The following is a 15,185-nucleotide window of genomic DNA, read 5'->3' as shown; positions in this document are numbered from 1 at the left end:
TTTGCCTATCTGTCCATCAGTGAAAACTATTTTCTAGTTTCTCTTCCACTTTCATTTTAAATTTTATGTTATTTTATTTACATGCAATTAAGTAACATATAGTGTATTATTAGTTTCAGAGGTAGAGTTCAGTGATTCATTAGTTGTGTATAACACCCACTGCTCATCACATCACGTGCCCTTAATGCCCATCTCCCAGTGACCCCATACCCCCCTCCCCTCCAACAACCCTCAGTTCTTTTCCTATGATTAGGAGTCTCTTTTGGTTTGGCTCCCACTTTTATTTCACCTTGTTTTATTTTTCCTTCCCTTCCCCTCTGCTCCTCTGTCCTGTTTCTTAATTTCTATATTCTCCTCCACTTGCATATGCCAATTTTATATATAAGTATAAACCCCATTCAGTTAGCAGGGACCATTCTTTATTTTTTCTCTTAATTAATAAGTAAACACTGTCTACCTTTGCATGCAGAATGTTTTGAGTAAGCTTACACATATCATTGAAAATTGCTTTCTTTTTGAAGACTCAGATATGAAAATCAACCCAATCCTGTTGCATTATAATCTCTAATATCACATCAGGTTTTAATAAGCCTCCTTTTCGCAGCACACATGTGCTTAAAACTTCTTGGAAACCCAATCAGTAGAGAGAAGGGATTACTTTAGATTACTCTGAAATATGCATTGTTTGAAATGGCCTCTGGTGACCAGCTTTCATGAATGGCTGATTTTACTTGTGGGGCACATCATCTGGTTTAATTATATCAGCTTCTTTGTGTGACAAGTACTGTTCTTGTGTGTGCTGAGAAATGAAGGTTTAAAACAAAGTAGACTAGTTAGTGAGAAAGTAAATTCTGGAAGCAGCACTCCATCGAGTGTTTGTGATCTAGATGAAATCTAGGACTGGTCAAACTGTAAACATCTATTTATAGAGAACCTCTAGTGAAAATAACATAAATTTGCCTCAAACATCCACAGACAGAGATCTTAATTTTGGCCTTAGCAGGACAGTTACCTTACAAATATGACAAATAATAGTTTCAGATGATAATATGACTCAAAATTTTCATTCTAGAAATTCTTCAGCTTAAAAACATCATAAAGTTTACTCTTGTGTAACAAGAGAGCCAAACATGGGTTTTTATTAGCTACGATTTTTCTCAGCTTCTGTCCAGACAATAAGCTAAGACAGAAGGCCTATTTTAAGTTTCATGTTCCTACAGGGCTTTTGGTGCAAGCAGCATCATTTGAATCGGTAAATGTTAGTGAATTTATGGTCTTACAGTTCTCCCGCTGTGTCTCTTCATGTGCTGATCAATCTGAAGACCTTGATAAATATCTCTAGGTCCAGATAATGAGTTGAGGGTAGGTAGATGAATCTGAGTGGACAAGAATGCCATGTATCTGATGGACGTCAACAAGGGCAGACAATGTGCATTTATTATATGCTTTATGCATGCATTATGCTAAGGTTACTAAATTAATTTGCCAAGATAGACCTATTAGTTACTCAGTGTGTTCCCCTGTAATAGTATTTTCCATGATCGCAGGCCTGAGTTTCACTTGAAACTTAAGTGCAGTTGCTCTTTTTACTTGATAAATACACAGCTATGCTTGTTAGCGTTCGGAGGTAAGCGTACAACTAAAGGACAATCTAAGGCTCAGGTAAGGATTTAGGTACATATAAAGCACTTGTTGAAGATGATTTTGTCATTAAAAAACTTGGAATAAGGAATAACATGGAGGACACGGGGAAATGGAGAGGAGAAGTGAGTTGGGGGAAATCAGAGGGGGAGACAAACCATGAGAGACTGTGGAGTCTGAGAAACAAACGGAGGGTTTTGGAAGGGAGGGGGTGGGGAGCTGGGTGAGCCTGGTGGTGGGTATTATGGAGGGCACATATGGCATGGAGCACTGGGTGTGGTGCATAAACAATGAATTTTGGAACACTGAAAAAAAATAAAATTTTTAGAAAAAAAGAAAGAAAAATAAATAAAATGTACAAAAGAAGATATTTTGCAGATTAAAATATATTTGTTAATTTTAAAAAAAGACTTGGAATTATATCTTTAGCCAGTAATACAAAGAAAACTCAAAATAGTATTTCCCAGCACAAATTGTGAAGGAGCGCTTTTGAAATATCAATACATGAACTAATATGAATTTGTAGATTCATTGAAAATGTCTCTGAGCAAAGGAGTTGACTTAAATATGAATGTCTGGTTTTTAAGAGGTTGTCCTGTAAGTAATATATTTGGTGCATGGGGGAAGAGGGCTGAGGGGGAGGGAGAGTCACTCTCCAATTTGCCCCTAAGTCTTTAGGAACTAGCATTGTTTTGAAATGCACATTCATCTTTCACACTCTGTTTCGAAGACTCCCTTTCTTGGTCATCACTCTGTGTGAGGCCAGCAGAATCCCTCAGAAGGAACTTGTAACTCTAATCTGCTGTAGTGAAACTCTTAGCAAATGTTAACGAGCATTATATTTGTGGTGATCTTGATGGCATAGAAAGTAGGCCAGTGGAACTCTTTTGACTGTGGCTTAATTAATATTGTAAAGTCAGGTGTTCCTCTTTCCTCACACAGATTTTTTTTTTAAGATTTTATTTATTTATTTGATAAACAGAGATTACAAGTAGAGAGGCAGACAGAGAGAGAGGAGGAAGCAGGTTCCCCACTGAGCAGAGAGCCCGATGGGCTCGATCCCAGGACCCCGAGACCATGACCTGAGCCAAAGGCAGAGGCTTTAACCCACTGAGCCACACAGGCGCCCCTCGCACAGATTTTTTTAAAGATTTTACTTATTTATTTGTCAGAGAGAGAGAGCACACAAGCAGAGGGAGCAGCAGGCAGAGGGAGAAGCAGGCTAAGTAAGTAAGGAGGACCCCAATGCAGGACTTGATCCCAGGATCCTGGGATCATGACCTGAGCCAAAGGCAGACACTTCATCGACTGAGCCACCCAGGCATCCCTCCTCACATAGATTTTTTTTTTTTTAAAGATTTTATTTATTTATTTGACAGAGAGAGATCACAAGCAGACAGAGAGGCAGGCAGAGAGAGAGAGAGAGAGAGAGAGAGGGAAGCAGACTCCCTGCCAAGCAGAGAGCCCGATGCGGGACTCGATCCCAGGACCCTGAGATCATGACCTGAGCCGAAGGCAGCGGCTTAACCCACTGAGCCACCCAGGCGCCCCTCCTCACATAGATTTTAACTACAAGAAAATATTTGGAGAAACACTTTTGAATATAAATATAGCATCTAATTTTTTTTTTTTTAAGTATTTTCTTCAAGGGCACCTGGGTGGCTCAGTCTCTTAAGCGTCTGCCTTCAGCTCAGGTCATGATCCTGGGGTCCTGGGATCAAGCCCCACACTGGGCTCCCTGCTCAGCGGGGAGCCTGCTTCTCCCTCTCCCTCTCCCCGTCCCCTGCTTGTGCTCTCTCTGTCAAATAAACAAGTAAATAATATCTTTAAAATATATATTTTTGGGGGGACACCTGGTGGCACAGTCGGTTAAGCATTTGCCTTTGGTTCAGGTCATGATCCCAGAGTCCTGGGATCGAATCCTGAATCAGGCTCCTTGCTCAGAGGGGAGCCTGCTTCTCCTTCTGTCTCCTGCTCTCCCTGCTCGTGTGCTCTCTCTCTCTCTCCCTCTGACAAATAAATAAATATTTTCTTCAACTAAATGTATTGCAAGAATTGTGGAACTTTAAATTCATATTGTAGCAGATTCTGTACATCAGGGAAAGAAACTAAAATGAAACATGTTCCCCCCAGGAATCTATAAATCTGTTAAAAGTACATTTTTAGCATCTAGGAATGGTTGAACTTTAAGTTACCCAGACTATGTTTCTTCATTACTTGAAATACATGTCCAAATGTATTTATATACATATTTTCAGTACTTGAGTGTACACACCTGTGTGTGTATCTGGAGAGAGAAAACAAAGTAAATAAATAAGGTGCTGATGAAACCTGACGCTTCTGGCATAGACAGTAGTGCTCAGTAAACACTTCCTCTGCTCCCCGAGATTTTCAGCCATCTTGCAACTGGACAGAGTTGTGTGACAATGACAGCCAATGAAATGTTAGATATGATCCGGGTCACTTCCATGTTGGAGGCTCGAAAAACTTTATTGCAAGATTCTCCAAGTTTGTTTGGTTTTTTTTTTTCTTCCTCTCTTGGTCCACTGTTCTCACTGCCCCCCAAGCAATTAGTGACATTATTAGACCCTTCAGTCATTTCACAGTGTCTGCTTCAAGAACATCAGATCCTTGGAGCACCTGAGTGGCTTCAGTGGGTTGGGCCTCTGCCTTCGGCTCAGGTCATGATCTCAGGGTCCTGGAATCCAGCCCCACATCAAGGCCCACATTGGGCTTTCTGCTCAGCGAGGAGCCTGCTTACCGCTCCCTCTGCCTGCCTGTCTGCCTGCTTATGATCTCTCTCTCTCTGTCAAATAAATAAATAATCTTAAAAAAAAAAAAAAGAATATCAGATCCTTTTGGTTCCTTTCATAATTTTTAGACCACTTTGTTTTCCTTCATTTTGCTAATTCCTACTTGAAAGAAGCTGGACAAATCTTCGTCTTGGACTTCCGGCATTCTCGAAAATGCCCTTGGTGTAAAAATCACTTTTGTGTGATTTTAGTTCCTATCTCTGTGGGGCTGGTCTCCAAAGTACATTTCTTGCTATCGCCTCTCACTTCGTGCTTACCACTGCTCCTCCTATCTATCCTCTTCCTCCCTGAGAAGACAGAGGGCAAATGTAGAAATCCTGCATTTATTTATCTCTATCTTTATAATGCAACAGGCCATTGGGGGAAAAAACATCCAATATAGACACGAATGAATTAAAAACAAAATCTGTTCCTCTCCCTCACCAAACCCCGGGACAACCAATGCTAACAATTTGGTGAATAGATAAATTTTCAAGATTCCTTTCAATTTCAGGATTCATGTGTTGGCAGGAGAAACAGTAGAAAGGGAGAAAGGGAAGGAAAGCAAATATTGTTGGAGGAGGAGTTCTTCATTTAGCCCGGTATTTCCCCAAAGGTGCTCTAGGTCAGAGATGAACGCTTTCAGCTGTCTCTAGTTGTTGGAAGAGATTTATTATTACAGGGGTAAAAAATGTTACTGCACCAGAAGGAGACTGTTGTCTATCTCCTCTGCTTGGAGTTGTAATAAATTAGATCAGGAAATAGGCTTTCTGGGGATTAATGGTAGATGAACTTTGCCAGCTATGGGGTTTTTAAAAGAAGAAATTAGCTCCTTCTTGGTTTCCGTATATTATAAAGAAGATAGCATGTCCTGAAGACTTCTCCTAAAGAAAAAAAGTAATGTATGGGAAACTTGAAAGCCAAAGGTAAGGGAAAGGGGCCATGTAAACAGACCCTCAGAAGTGAGTATGTAGACTGGCCGTTGGCAAAGGGGGCCGGATGTTGGTACCAGCTTCTTGCTGGTATAATCCTATTTTACTTCACTCCTTGGATACACCAAGTGTGTTCTGGCTAAATTCAGCTTTGAAGAATTGTATAACGCTGGCCTAATCTCTCCTGCTGATTTGATTGCTTATGGTGTCCCTTTTTTTTTCTCTGCCTTAACTATGGGGTGGCATTGCTTTGTACTAGAAATAATTGCTTTGCCCCATCCCTGAGAGGTTTATTTCTGTGCTAAGTGGGTTGTTCTGATCCTGTCTCTAACATACTTTGTAGCGTGGGCATGCATTTGTAAAATTCTATGTCATCCTCAGATTAAAAAGAAAACAAACCAACAAATCACAAGGTGTCATCACTCATCAACAACCTCTTTGTACACTAGGCATTTATTTATTTATTTATTTGTTTGTTTTAAGATTTTATTTATTTATTTGACAGACAGAGATCACAAGTAGGCAGAGAGGCAGGCAGAGAGAGAGGAGGAAGCAGGCTCCCTACTGAGCAGAGACCCCGATGCGGGGTTCGATCCCAGGACCCTGGGATCATGACCTGAGCCAAAGGCAGAGGCTTAACCCACTGAGCCACGCAGGTGCCCCTATACTAGGCATTTAGAACTTAGGACAGTTTCAGGGCTTTAAGGGACAAAACAATGAATATGTTTGTGAATGGGGCCAGATCTGCAGCCTTAGAAGTAAAATTCTGGGCTTAACTATGGTGCTGGGTATATGCTAGGTCAGCAATTCTCAAAGCTTTGGGGCTCAAGATCCTTTTATATTATTAAAATTTATTGAAGATCCTCAAGAGCTTTTTATAATGTAGCTTATATCGACTGATAATTAGAAATTACAACAGAGCAGGGAGCCTGGGTAGCTCAAATGGTCAAGCGTCTGACTTCAGCTCAGGTCATGGTATTGGGCTGCTGGGACTGAGTCCTGCTTGGGGTTCCCTGCTCAATGGGGCATCTGCTTGTCCTTCTGCCTTTCTCCCCATTTGTATTCTCTCTCTCTCTCAAATAAATAAAATCTTTTTTTTAAGATTTTATTTATTTATTTGACAGAGAAAGAGAGATGGTGATAACAGGAGCACAAGCAGGGGAGTGGGAGAGGGAGAAGCAGGCTTTCCGGTGAGAAGGGAGCCTGATGTGAGGCTCGGTCCCAGGACCCTGGGATCATGACCTGAGCTGAAGGCAGACGCTTAACTGACTGAGCCATCCAGGCGCCTCAACACTATTTTACATTTTTACACATATTTATCTGAAGAGAAGAGAGCTGGATTCTTATATCTACTTCTGGATTTCATGTGTTGAAATATATTGTTTTGGTTGAAATAAAGTAATAAAATGCAGCCTCACATGGATAAGTAGTTGGAAAAGGAAAAGTATTTTAATGGCTTTTTCAGACACTTGTAGATCTCCTTTGATACTATGCCAAAACTTGACAAGTGGTGACTTCTTAAAGATTAGTTGTCATAAGTAATCTGAAACCCCATCAATGAGCTTTCATACTCCGTTACATTAAAATCCAATGGTCATCTTGCACTTTGAAGCTTTTTTGCTGATGTGTGATTCCGTAGCATTTTACTTGGTCATTTGAGAAATATTGGTTCACTGAATTATGCAAACATGCTAAATTTGACACATTTCATTTATTAATACCAAAAAATAACATTTGTTAATATCAACGTCAATGTCATTGAAAGGTTTTACATATTGAGAAGCTGTCAAGTTCATGGCAGCAGATCCAAGTTTTCCTAAATTCTGAGTTTAGCTTGGAAGCTAGATTTCTATCATTGGCAACAAATACAACAAATATTGTCAGCTGTTTTCCTTGAAATGACAGTCTCATTTCATTTATTCCTTAAGAGATGTCTGCCAGATACCCAAGTCCAAGTAATCCGTTCAAGTACAAATAGTGTTCCATGAGCCAAAAGCAGTGTCCCGAGGAACCTGTCACTCAGTCACACAAGTGCTGTTCCTCGACTATCCTCACACCTCCAGAGGCAACAAAGCTCTACATGTATCTCCGGGCTCATAAAACAAAATTAAAAAGAAAAGATGTGTGTTCAAGGGTCAGAATTTAATACAATTAGTCATTTTACGGTTTCACCTTGAAAGAAACTGGCTTTTTTTCTTTAACTGTATGTGACGCTCCCTTTATTCAGACAAAAACGATTTTACCTACCAGTCCACAAAGTGAAAAAAGGGAATGTGTCAGTATTCTTATCAAAACAGTGTTGACCTTGTGGACTCTCCCTAGAAAGAATCTCAGGGACTCCCCCAAAGTCCTAGGGGACACCTTGAGAACCACTGCAGTCGACAAAGCGTCTAGCTGCTAAGGCAACAAGGGTCTTGATTTCATGTGGGGTGTTGCTCACTGAGCATGTGTGAGCTAGACTTTTCCATCCCGTTGGCTTGAAGTCTCCCTGGCCTGTTGTTGTTGTTGTTGTTTTTCCTTTTATATGTGACTTGAAACTTTTAATGTCACATTTATAGTTTGGCATGACTGCCCTAAACAAAGCCCTACAAACTTTCCATATCAACTGGCTATAGCTACCATTGGTGTTTTCATTTTAGGGCTTGAAGAAAAGGCGACTTGTATTGTGATCCTGATTCATCAATACAACACCATTCCTCGAGCTCACTTGCCGCGTGTGAGAAAAGCCCCCTTTACCATTTCTCTCTTTTTTTCTGCTCTTTCTCAGGACAAATTGTTAGTCTCTAAGGACACTTGTTGTCCACCACAAAGTATCTGATTTAAACATTGCATCTTTGTCTCCTTAGTCAAGTTCTGTATTTGTCTGTCAATTTTTTTCTCCTTCTTCTTTACTTCTTTCCCTTCTGGAGCTGGAAACCAGGCAGTGAGAGGATGACAAGTTTTAAAAGGTCATTTTTTGAATAAGGAATTGTCTGCGGGCAGGTTTTCCAGAGTGGTGTGTTTTGTGTTTTAGTGAAGGGAGATGAGGTAAAGATAGCATGTTCCTGCTGGTCAGACCTGTCTGAAAGTCCAGGTTTCTGCACTACTTAATTTCTCCTCGTTTACATATGTACTCCCTGAATCGATAATAAACTATGGCAAAAAAAAAAAAAAAAAATCTGTAGGCTTCTTCTGAACCTTTAACTCTCCAAGGAAAGTCACATAGGAAAAAAGAAAAGTGTATCCACTTGGCTCTCCCCTTTCTTCATTAGGAAATCCTTTTCAATGTAGTTCAGTGTCGTTTACTCAAGGTACCATTAAGGCTAATTTTCTTTTTCCTAAAGGAAGAGACAAAGTAAATAAGATAAAATAAATAAGCAGTAATGTTGGTCGGGTTCCAGGGAATGTTATCAGCATCTTAATTGTGAAGACTTTTCAGTTTCGTGTGGGGTTGATTATTTAAACTCCCAGTGCTGCTGTTTGCACGACGCCGGGAGTCTGCCTGAACTTTCCTGGTCGCTACTGTCAGCAGAGGCTGGGTTATGACTAGAGTGGATCCAAGAGACTCCTGCTCGCTCTCTATTCACCCACCCTTGCAGGCTTTGAGAGGGGAGCAGACTCTTGCTACTTAGAGGACCGAGCTTCTAAGAAATTTCTGCACGTCACTGTTTAGCCTGATGCTGCTTTGCGGGAGACAGCCATTGTTTGACTTCCTTCTTTCCTTCTCCTGTCTTTCTTGCTCGTATCAGTTTTCTCACGATTTGAAACAAATGCACAGAAACCAGTCAGTGCAGAACAATTGCTGGCTTTCAGTGTTCACCACGTACACCAATCACTGAAATAACCCTGAGTTCTTACCAAAAAAAAAAAAAATCCTTGTGTATTGACTTTCTCAGAGCCACAAGATCCATGGGAGGTGGTGGGTTTGAAGTTCTGCCTTCCAAAAGCACTAGATTTTTGTTTAAAATCTATTTCCTATAGAGTGCATCTCCCTTCCTCTCCCTCTCCCTCTCTCTCTCTCTCAAAGTAATTACAGGCTGCAGAGTGAAAAGCATTAGAACTGTTTACAAAACAGCTCATAAAGTTTAAAATAATAGGGGTGTGTGTGTTTGTGTAAAACAAAATAATGTGTGTGGCTGGGGGTAAATAGTCCACAGGCTTTCTTCTTTCTTCTCCCACTGCCCCGCGTCACCCTCCAGAATTTAAGGCATGGAAATGAGCGGTGGAGTCCCTTTTCTTCTTCTGCCTGGCGATTCGCTACGCTTGTTTATCTGATGTCAGTTTATTGTTGCAATTCAAAATACAGACCCTCAGGTGTGTGGGGACAGAGTGGCTGACGAACCGGGCCACTATCTAATTAATTTTAGGGCGGCCTAAATTCCCATGCAGACATTCCCCTGTGACATCCAAAAGAAAGATTTTTTTTTTTTTTTTTTTAATGAGCCTTTTGCTATCAGAGGTCCAAGAGAAATGCTTTCAGCAGGTTAGTGCTCTAAAGTGAAAGGGGCATTCTTCCAATCCTTTCAGAAGTCTCGTCTTGGGCAGTTTTGCAAAGATTTCGCAGCACTCCCCTCCAGATCTGATTTATTTATTTATTTTAATGTGGAAGGGAAGACTGTACCCTCCGGCTTCAGAGCAATCAATCATTTTGCTTTGCAGGTTTAGATGTGCTGCGGCAAAACCCGTCTGCCGGCGGTGCAGCGCCAGGGCTCTGTGATAGCGAGGCTAGTGCTGACAGTTGAAGGAGGGCTCGGTCCCCTTAGGCGCTGGCACACTGAGGACACGGGCTGGACAGAGGGACAAGCCTCGCCCGGAGGAAGCACCCCTTCCCCTGGCGATTGATGGAGGACAGTTAGGAGCTTTTCAGGGGCTGGCAAGGTTGCCCTCCCAGTCACCTACTATGAAGTCTTTGTCAGCAGAAAGAACTCTCCTGGGTAGTGAGTGACATAATGCAGATGACAAATGACAGTCTTGCAGTTGATTCTGCTTCATAAGTACTCAGTGTCTATGCAGGTGAGTCAGCACGCCCTTAGCACACCCTCCTCGTGCCAGCCGCTCCCCAGATACAAACACTCCCCAAACCCCCCCTGGTTTTGCAGGTGCTGCGGGCACCGCCTGGTCCAGCCTGAGTTTTCTTGGGGATGTTTCAAGGACTGTCAGAGTGTGAGCAGGGATGGGACCCATGTCACCACTTTAAGGAGCTGATTATGAAATGAAGATATATTTTGAGTCATTTGTTAGCAGCTGTGAATAGTTTTCTCCTGTTCCTCCCTTTTGGAGTATGGATTTTGTGTATATATATACACATATATATGTATATGTATATGTGTGTATATGTGTATGTATATGTATACATGTATGTATATTTATACGTATATGTATGTATGTGTATATGTGTGTGCATATGTATATATGCATATATGTGTATGTGTATATGTGTGCATGTATATGCGTATGTATATGGGTGTATATGCGTGTGTATGTGTATGTATGTGTGTATATATGTGTGTGTATGTATATGTGTATGTTTATGTATATGTGCATATATGTGTATGTATATGTGTATGCTATTTCGAGAGACTACTTCACACCAAAATCTATATCAAAACCCTTGACTGACATCTCCACCTTGACTGACATCTCCTTTGTTTCTTCTCCCCCTCTAGGACCCCATCTGCAGAAGTTCTGAAAACCTCTGAGTACAGAAATTGATTATTCAGCCAGGATACCTAATTCAAGGTATTAGCTTTTGTCAGAAGACTTTTATATTTGAGCCCTGTGTTGGAAATTCTGTTTTGGCAATGCATTTTGAAATAGGAAAAGTTGGAAGGAGAAGAAAGGACAAAAGTGAATTTGCAAAATATTCAAGTGCTTACAAACCTCCCCAGCGCCTGGGAGGGTTTTGCCACGTCTGACTCATGTGCAGCCCTCTCTCTAACAGTTCATGTACCAGCTCTCACTTTGTTGTAGCCCTTTCTCTGCAACTGTGTTTGGGGTTTGGATGTCATTTTCATCTCTCCCTCTCGCTTTTGCTCTGACTGCCCAGACCTGCAGAAACCAGGAGGCTGAGACATTCTGTCGGTTTCGTGACATTGGACCAAACACAATGAAGTATACTTGCTGGGCTCTGGTTCTTGCTGTTCTGGGCACAGAGCTGCTGGGGAGCCTCTGTTCAACCGTCAGATCCCAGAGGTTCAGAGGACGGATACAGCAGGAGCGAAAGAACATCCGACCCAACATTATTCTTGTGCTCACTGATGATCAAGACGTGGAGCTGGGTGAGACACTGGGTTTTGCACTTGTTAGTCTTTTTTGTGCAAATGATGTGCTGACCTTTTGCCTGATTTCAGTAACACTGAGTGAACATTGCGGGGGGCGGGGGGTTGGTCCTTGACTGGAGGGTCTTAACCAGCAACCTGAGTTTATAAAATGAACTTGTATTGATTATAAGGCTTTGGGTTTTTGTTTCAACATGACTTCTCTGGTCTTAAGTGTTCGAAACTGGGGAGGGTCCTAGAGTAAACGGAGAGAGAGAAAAAGAGCAAGCACGGGTACTATAGAAGTCAAGGATTCGATTATGCACCTTGGGTTTTCTTGATCAAGAAGTGTCATATATTTGGGCAAAATTGTTTCCAAGAGCATGAGCTTATGGCTGTAATTCTATGCCATGTATGCGAACACAGATACTATTACTCTCTTCTGTTATTATTATTAAAGTGAATGATATGTTCAGAGCTTGTGATAATTGCTAGGTAATTAAAAGCTACAGTATTCTATGTGTCTCCTGGTGGTAATTCACTACTACCACCCTGGAGATGAGGCTTTTCTGAAGAATTAGCTATCGTGGGTTCATTCCAGAACGCTTGGAGAGCCTGCCAAATTCTGGCCGTTCCAGCAGAGCTGCTGAACCATCTGATTCCGTTTCTTATCTTCTCACTTTCTTTAATGGCCCAGCTCTATGGTCTTGTCTGTAAATCTAGGTATGACCTTTCACAGGACTTTAGGATGCATAAGAGGCTCGTCCTTACAGATTGTCACCAGCACCCATTTTCAGCCCTAGAACTGAACTTGGACTTAGTGCTAGCAGAGCAACTGGGCTTTCTTACAGAGCTCTGCAGGCCAGGGTTGTTGAGGAGCAACCCCCCCCCCCATACTGGAACATGGTCTCCATGGAGGAGGATTTCAATTTCCAGTTTGATACCAAGTCATGGAATCCCAACGGAGTTAACCCCTTGGGTTATGCTGGAAGCTTGTGCAGTAAAACCCAGCAGCAGGTAATGATTGTTGAAGTTGCTTTGCAGAGTCTGCTGTCTCTCACTTCACTTTTTAAAGAAGAGTATTGGGGCTCCTGTGTGGCTCAGTGGGTTCAAGCCTCTGCCTTCGGCTCAGGTCATGATCCCAGGGTCCTGGGATCGAACCCCGCATCGGGCTCTCTGCTCAGCAGGGAGCCTGCTTCCTCCTCTCTCTCTGCCTGCCTCTCTGCCTACTTGTGATCTCTGTCTGTCAATAAATAAATGAAATCTTTTAAAAATAAATAAATAAATAAAAATAAAGAAGAGTATTGATTTTATGGCAACATGCCCAGGTGAAGCCTCGGAGGTATGACTTTAGTATGAGTGTGGCTTGTACTTTAAGTTTTCGTTTACCTATAGAGCAAGTAAAATGAGGTGAACGCATTTGATTTCACCTTCCTTAACAGCCCTCAAATCCATCCCTTTCATTACAGCCAAGATCTCCAGACCATTCTCTTTTCTCTAGTGCTTCCCTAACTGATTAGTCAGTCCCCTGACCTACCGGTCTCCCGTAGTCTTGGTGCCTCTTGCCTATTCTTCACTCCATGATTGGAGTTATCATGCCAGTATCTGATCAGGTCTGTTCTGCTTAAAACTCGCCATGGTTTCCCATTGGCAAGAGGATTAAGCAACTCTCCTCCATAGCAAATGAGCTCTGGACCATCTGGCTGCTGCCCATTTTTATGAGGCTCTTCCTTTTCCCCCACTTTTGCTCAGTGCTTCATGGAAATAACTCATGCTTCCTTGAAGGTATCTGGTGGTTTCATCTCCCTCACCTACATTTCATTACTTTGTACGTCTTGTCTCCTCTGTCTTTCCCCTCCCTCTCTCTCCACCTGGAGAAGCCCTACCTATTCATGATCCAATTCAAATGCCTTGCCCTCGGGGGTCTTTCTTCACCAAAACCATTCTCCCCTCCAGCAGGGTAGATGGAACTTTCCTTTGTACCACTTTGGACATGCCTCCAGCGTGGCCCTTAATCCATCATGTGTTTCCATACTTGTCTCTTCCACTAGCCTGCGAGCAAGGTAGTGTTTTACTGGGACCATGCAGGAAATATAGTAAGTGCTGAATAGATTCCAAGTGGACCGATGGGGGCCTGAGAATGCTAAAAAAAAATTCTCAGAAGTGAATACAGGTATCTGTCGTAGTCTACCTCTTCAATATACAGTCCTCGTCTTTAAAATAAATTAAGGACTCATTTGACAATTTTTTTAACAGATTTCAAAATTTCAGCCTTTAGTTTCACCCTATAATTAGTTAATTTATCCAGCAAACATTTCCTGAGCAAATATTTCACTAAGTGGAAGCATGTGGATATAATAGACACAACTCGTAGCCCAGGTTATATCAACCCAGTTGTTTCCTATGTATTTGTCTCTACCTCCTTCTTGATTTTCTTTTTTTTTTTAAGATTTTTTATTTATTTATTTGACAGACAGAGATCACAAGTAGGCAGAGAGGCAAGCAGAGAGAGAGAGAGGAGGAAGCAGGCTTCCCGCTGAGCAGAGAGCCCAATGCGGCGCTCGATCCCAGGACCCTGGGATCACGACCTGAGCCGAAGGCAAAGGCTTTAACCCACTGAGCCACCCAGGCGCCCCTCCTTCTTGATTTTCTAGCCAGATACAATGCTAAGCATTCATTCATTTACTCTTCCCAATAACTCTGTGAAGTAGCTGCTCTTACTCTCTTTAATTAGCACATAAGTAAAATGAGGCTTAGAGAAGTCATGTAGGCTGTGATGAACTAGTCGATGGTGAAAGTAGGACCAAGTAATGTAGGACTAACATTTAACCATGATGCTTTCCATCAGTCCTTCAACAAATATTTATTGAGGACTTCCTAAAAGCAAGCCGTAAATGCATAGTGATATTCTAGGTTCTGAAAGAGAGATAACAGAAGGTCTTATTAGGTCTTACTATCTTAATAGGTCTTATTAGCTCATTGGCAGAACATAATGATGAACCACAGTGAACCGTGGGGTAGACTTTAGAAAGACCTCCTTTCTCTACCTTAACAACTATGCTCTTGGTAGTGGACACTGCCTGATGGAGACTTTCACCTAGACTTCTCTAATGTTCTCATAATCCTTCTTGAGCCAAACTGCTCTAGACTTGACTTGGGTTTTTTTGTTTCTTTATTTTGGCCATCCTTAGACCATTTTTAAGTGTGCAGGTAGTAGTATTAAGTACATTCACATTGTTTTGCAACCGTTTTCCAGAACTCTCCACCTTACAAAATTAAAATTCTGTATTCATTAAACAATAACTCTATGCCCTGGTAACCATCATTCTACTGGACAAATTCATAGAGATGAATTTGACTGCTGTAGGTACATCATATAAGTGGAATTAAACCACTTATGACAAAGACAAAGTATTTGTCTTTTTGTGACTGACTTGTTTCACTTAGCCTAATACCAGTCCTCAAGGCTCATTGCTGCTATAGCCTGTATCAGAATTTCCTTCTTTTAAAGGCTGGATAATAGCCATTGTATGTATATACCACATTTTGTTTATCCATTCATCTGTTAATAGAAGCTTGGGTTT

The 15,185-nt window shown here is 41.6% G+C and overlaps 1 protein-coding gene across 1 annotated transcript in view; it reads left to right on the top strand.

The window, feature by feature from the left end:
* The window catches only part of SULF1 (sulfatase 1), a 173,390-nt gene that overhangs the window by 82,505 nt on the left and 75,700 nt on the right, over window positions 1–15,185 (top strand). The window contains exons 3-4 of the mRNA XM_047725787.1: window positions 11,011–11,083; window positions 11,391–11,622. Coding sequence (XP_047581743.1) covers window positions 11,451–11,622 — 172 coding nt within the window. The 5' untranslated portion in view covers window positions 11,011–11,083; window positions 11,391–11,450. The remainder of the gene's footprint in view (window positions 1–11,010; window positions 11,084–11,390; window positions 11,623–15,185) is intronic.

This window comes from Lutra lutra, chromosome 4, assembly GCF_902655055.1.
Source record: "Lutra lutra chromosome 4, mLutLut1.2, whole genome shotgun sequence".
NCBI lineage: Eukaryota > Metazoa > Chordata > Mammalia > Carnivora > Mustelidae > Lutra > Lutra lutra.
Note: the sequence above shows the minus strand (reverse complement) of the source record. Positions and strands in the feature narration are given on the sequence as shown.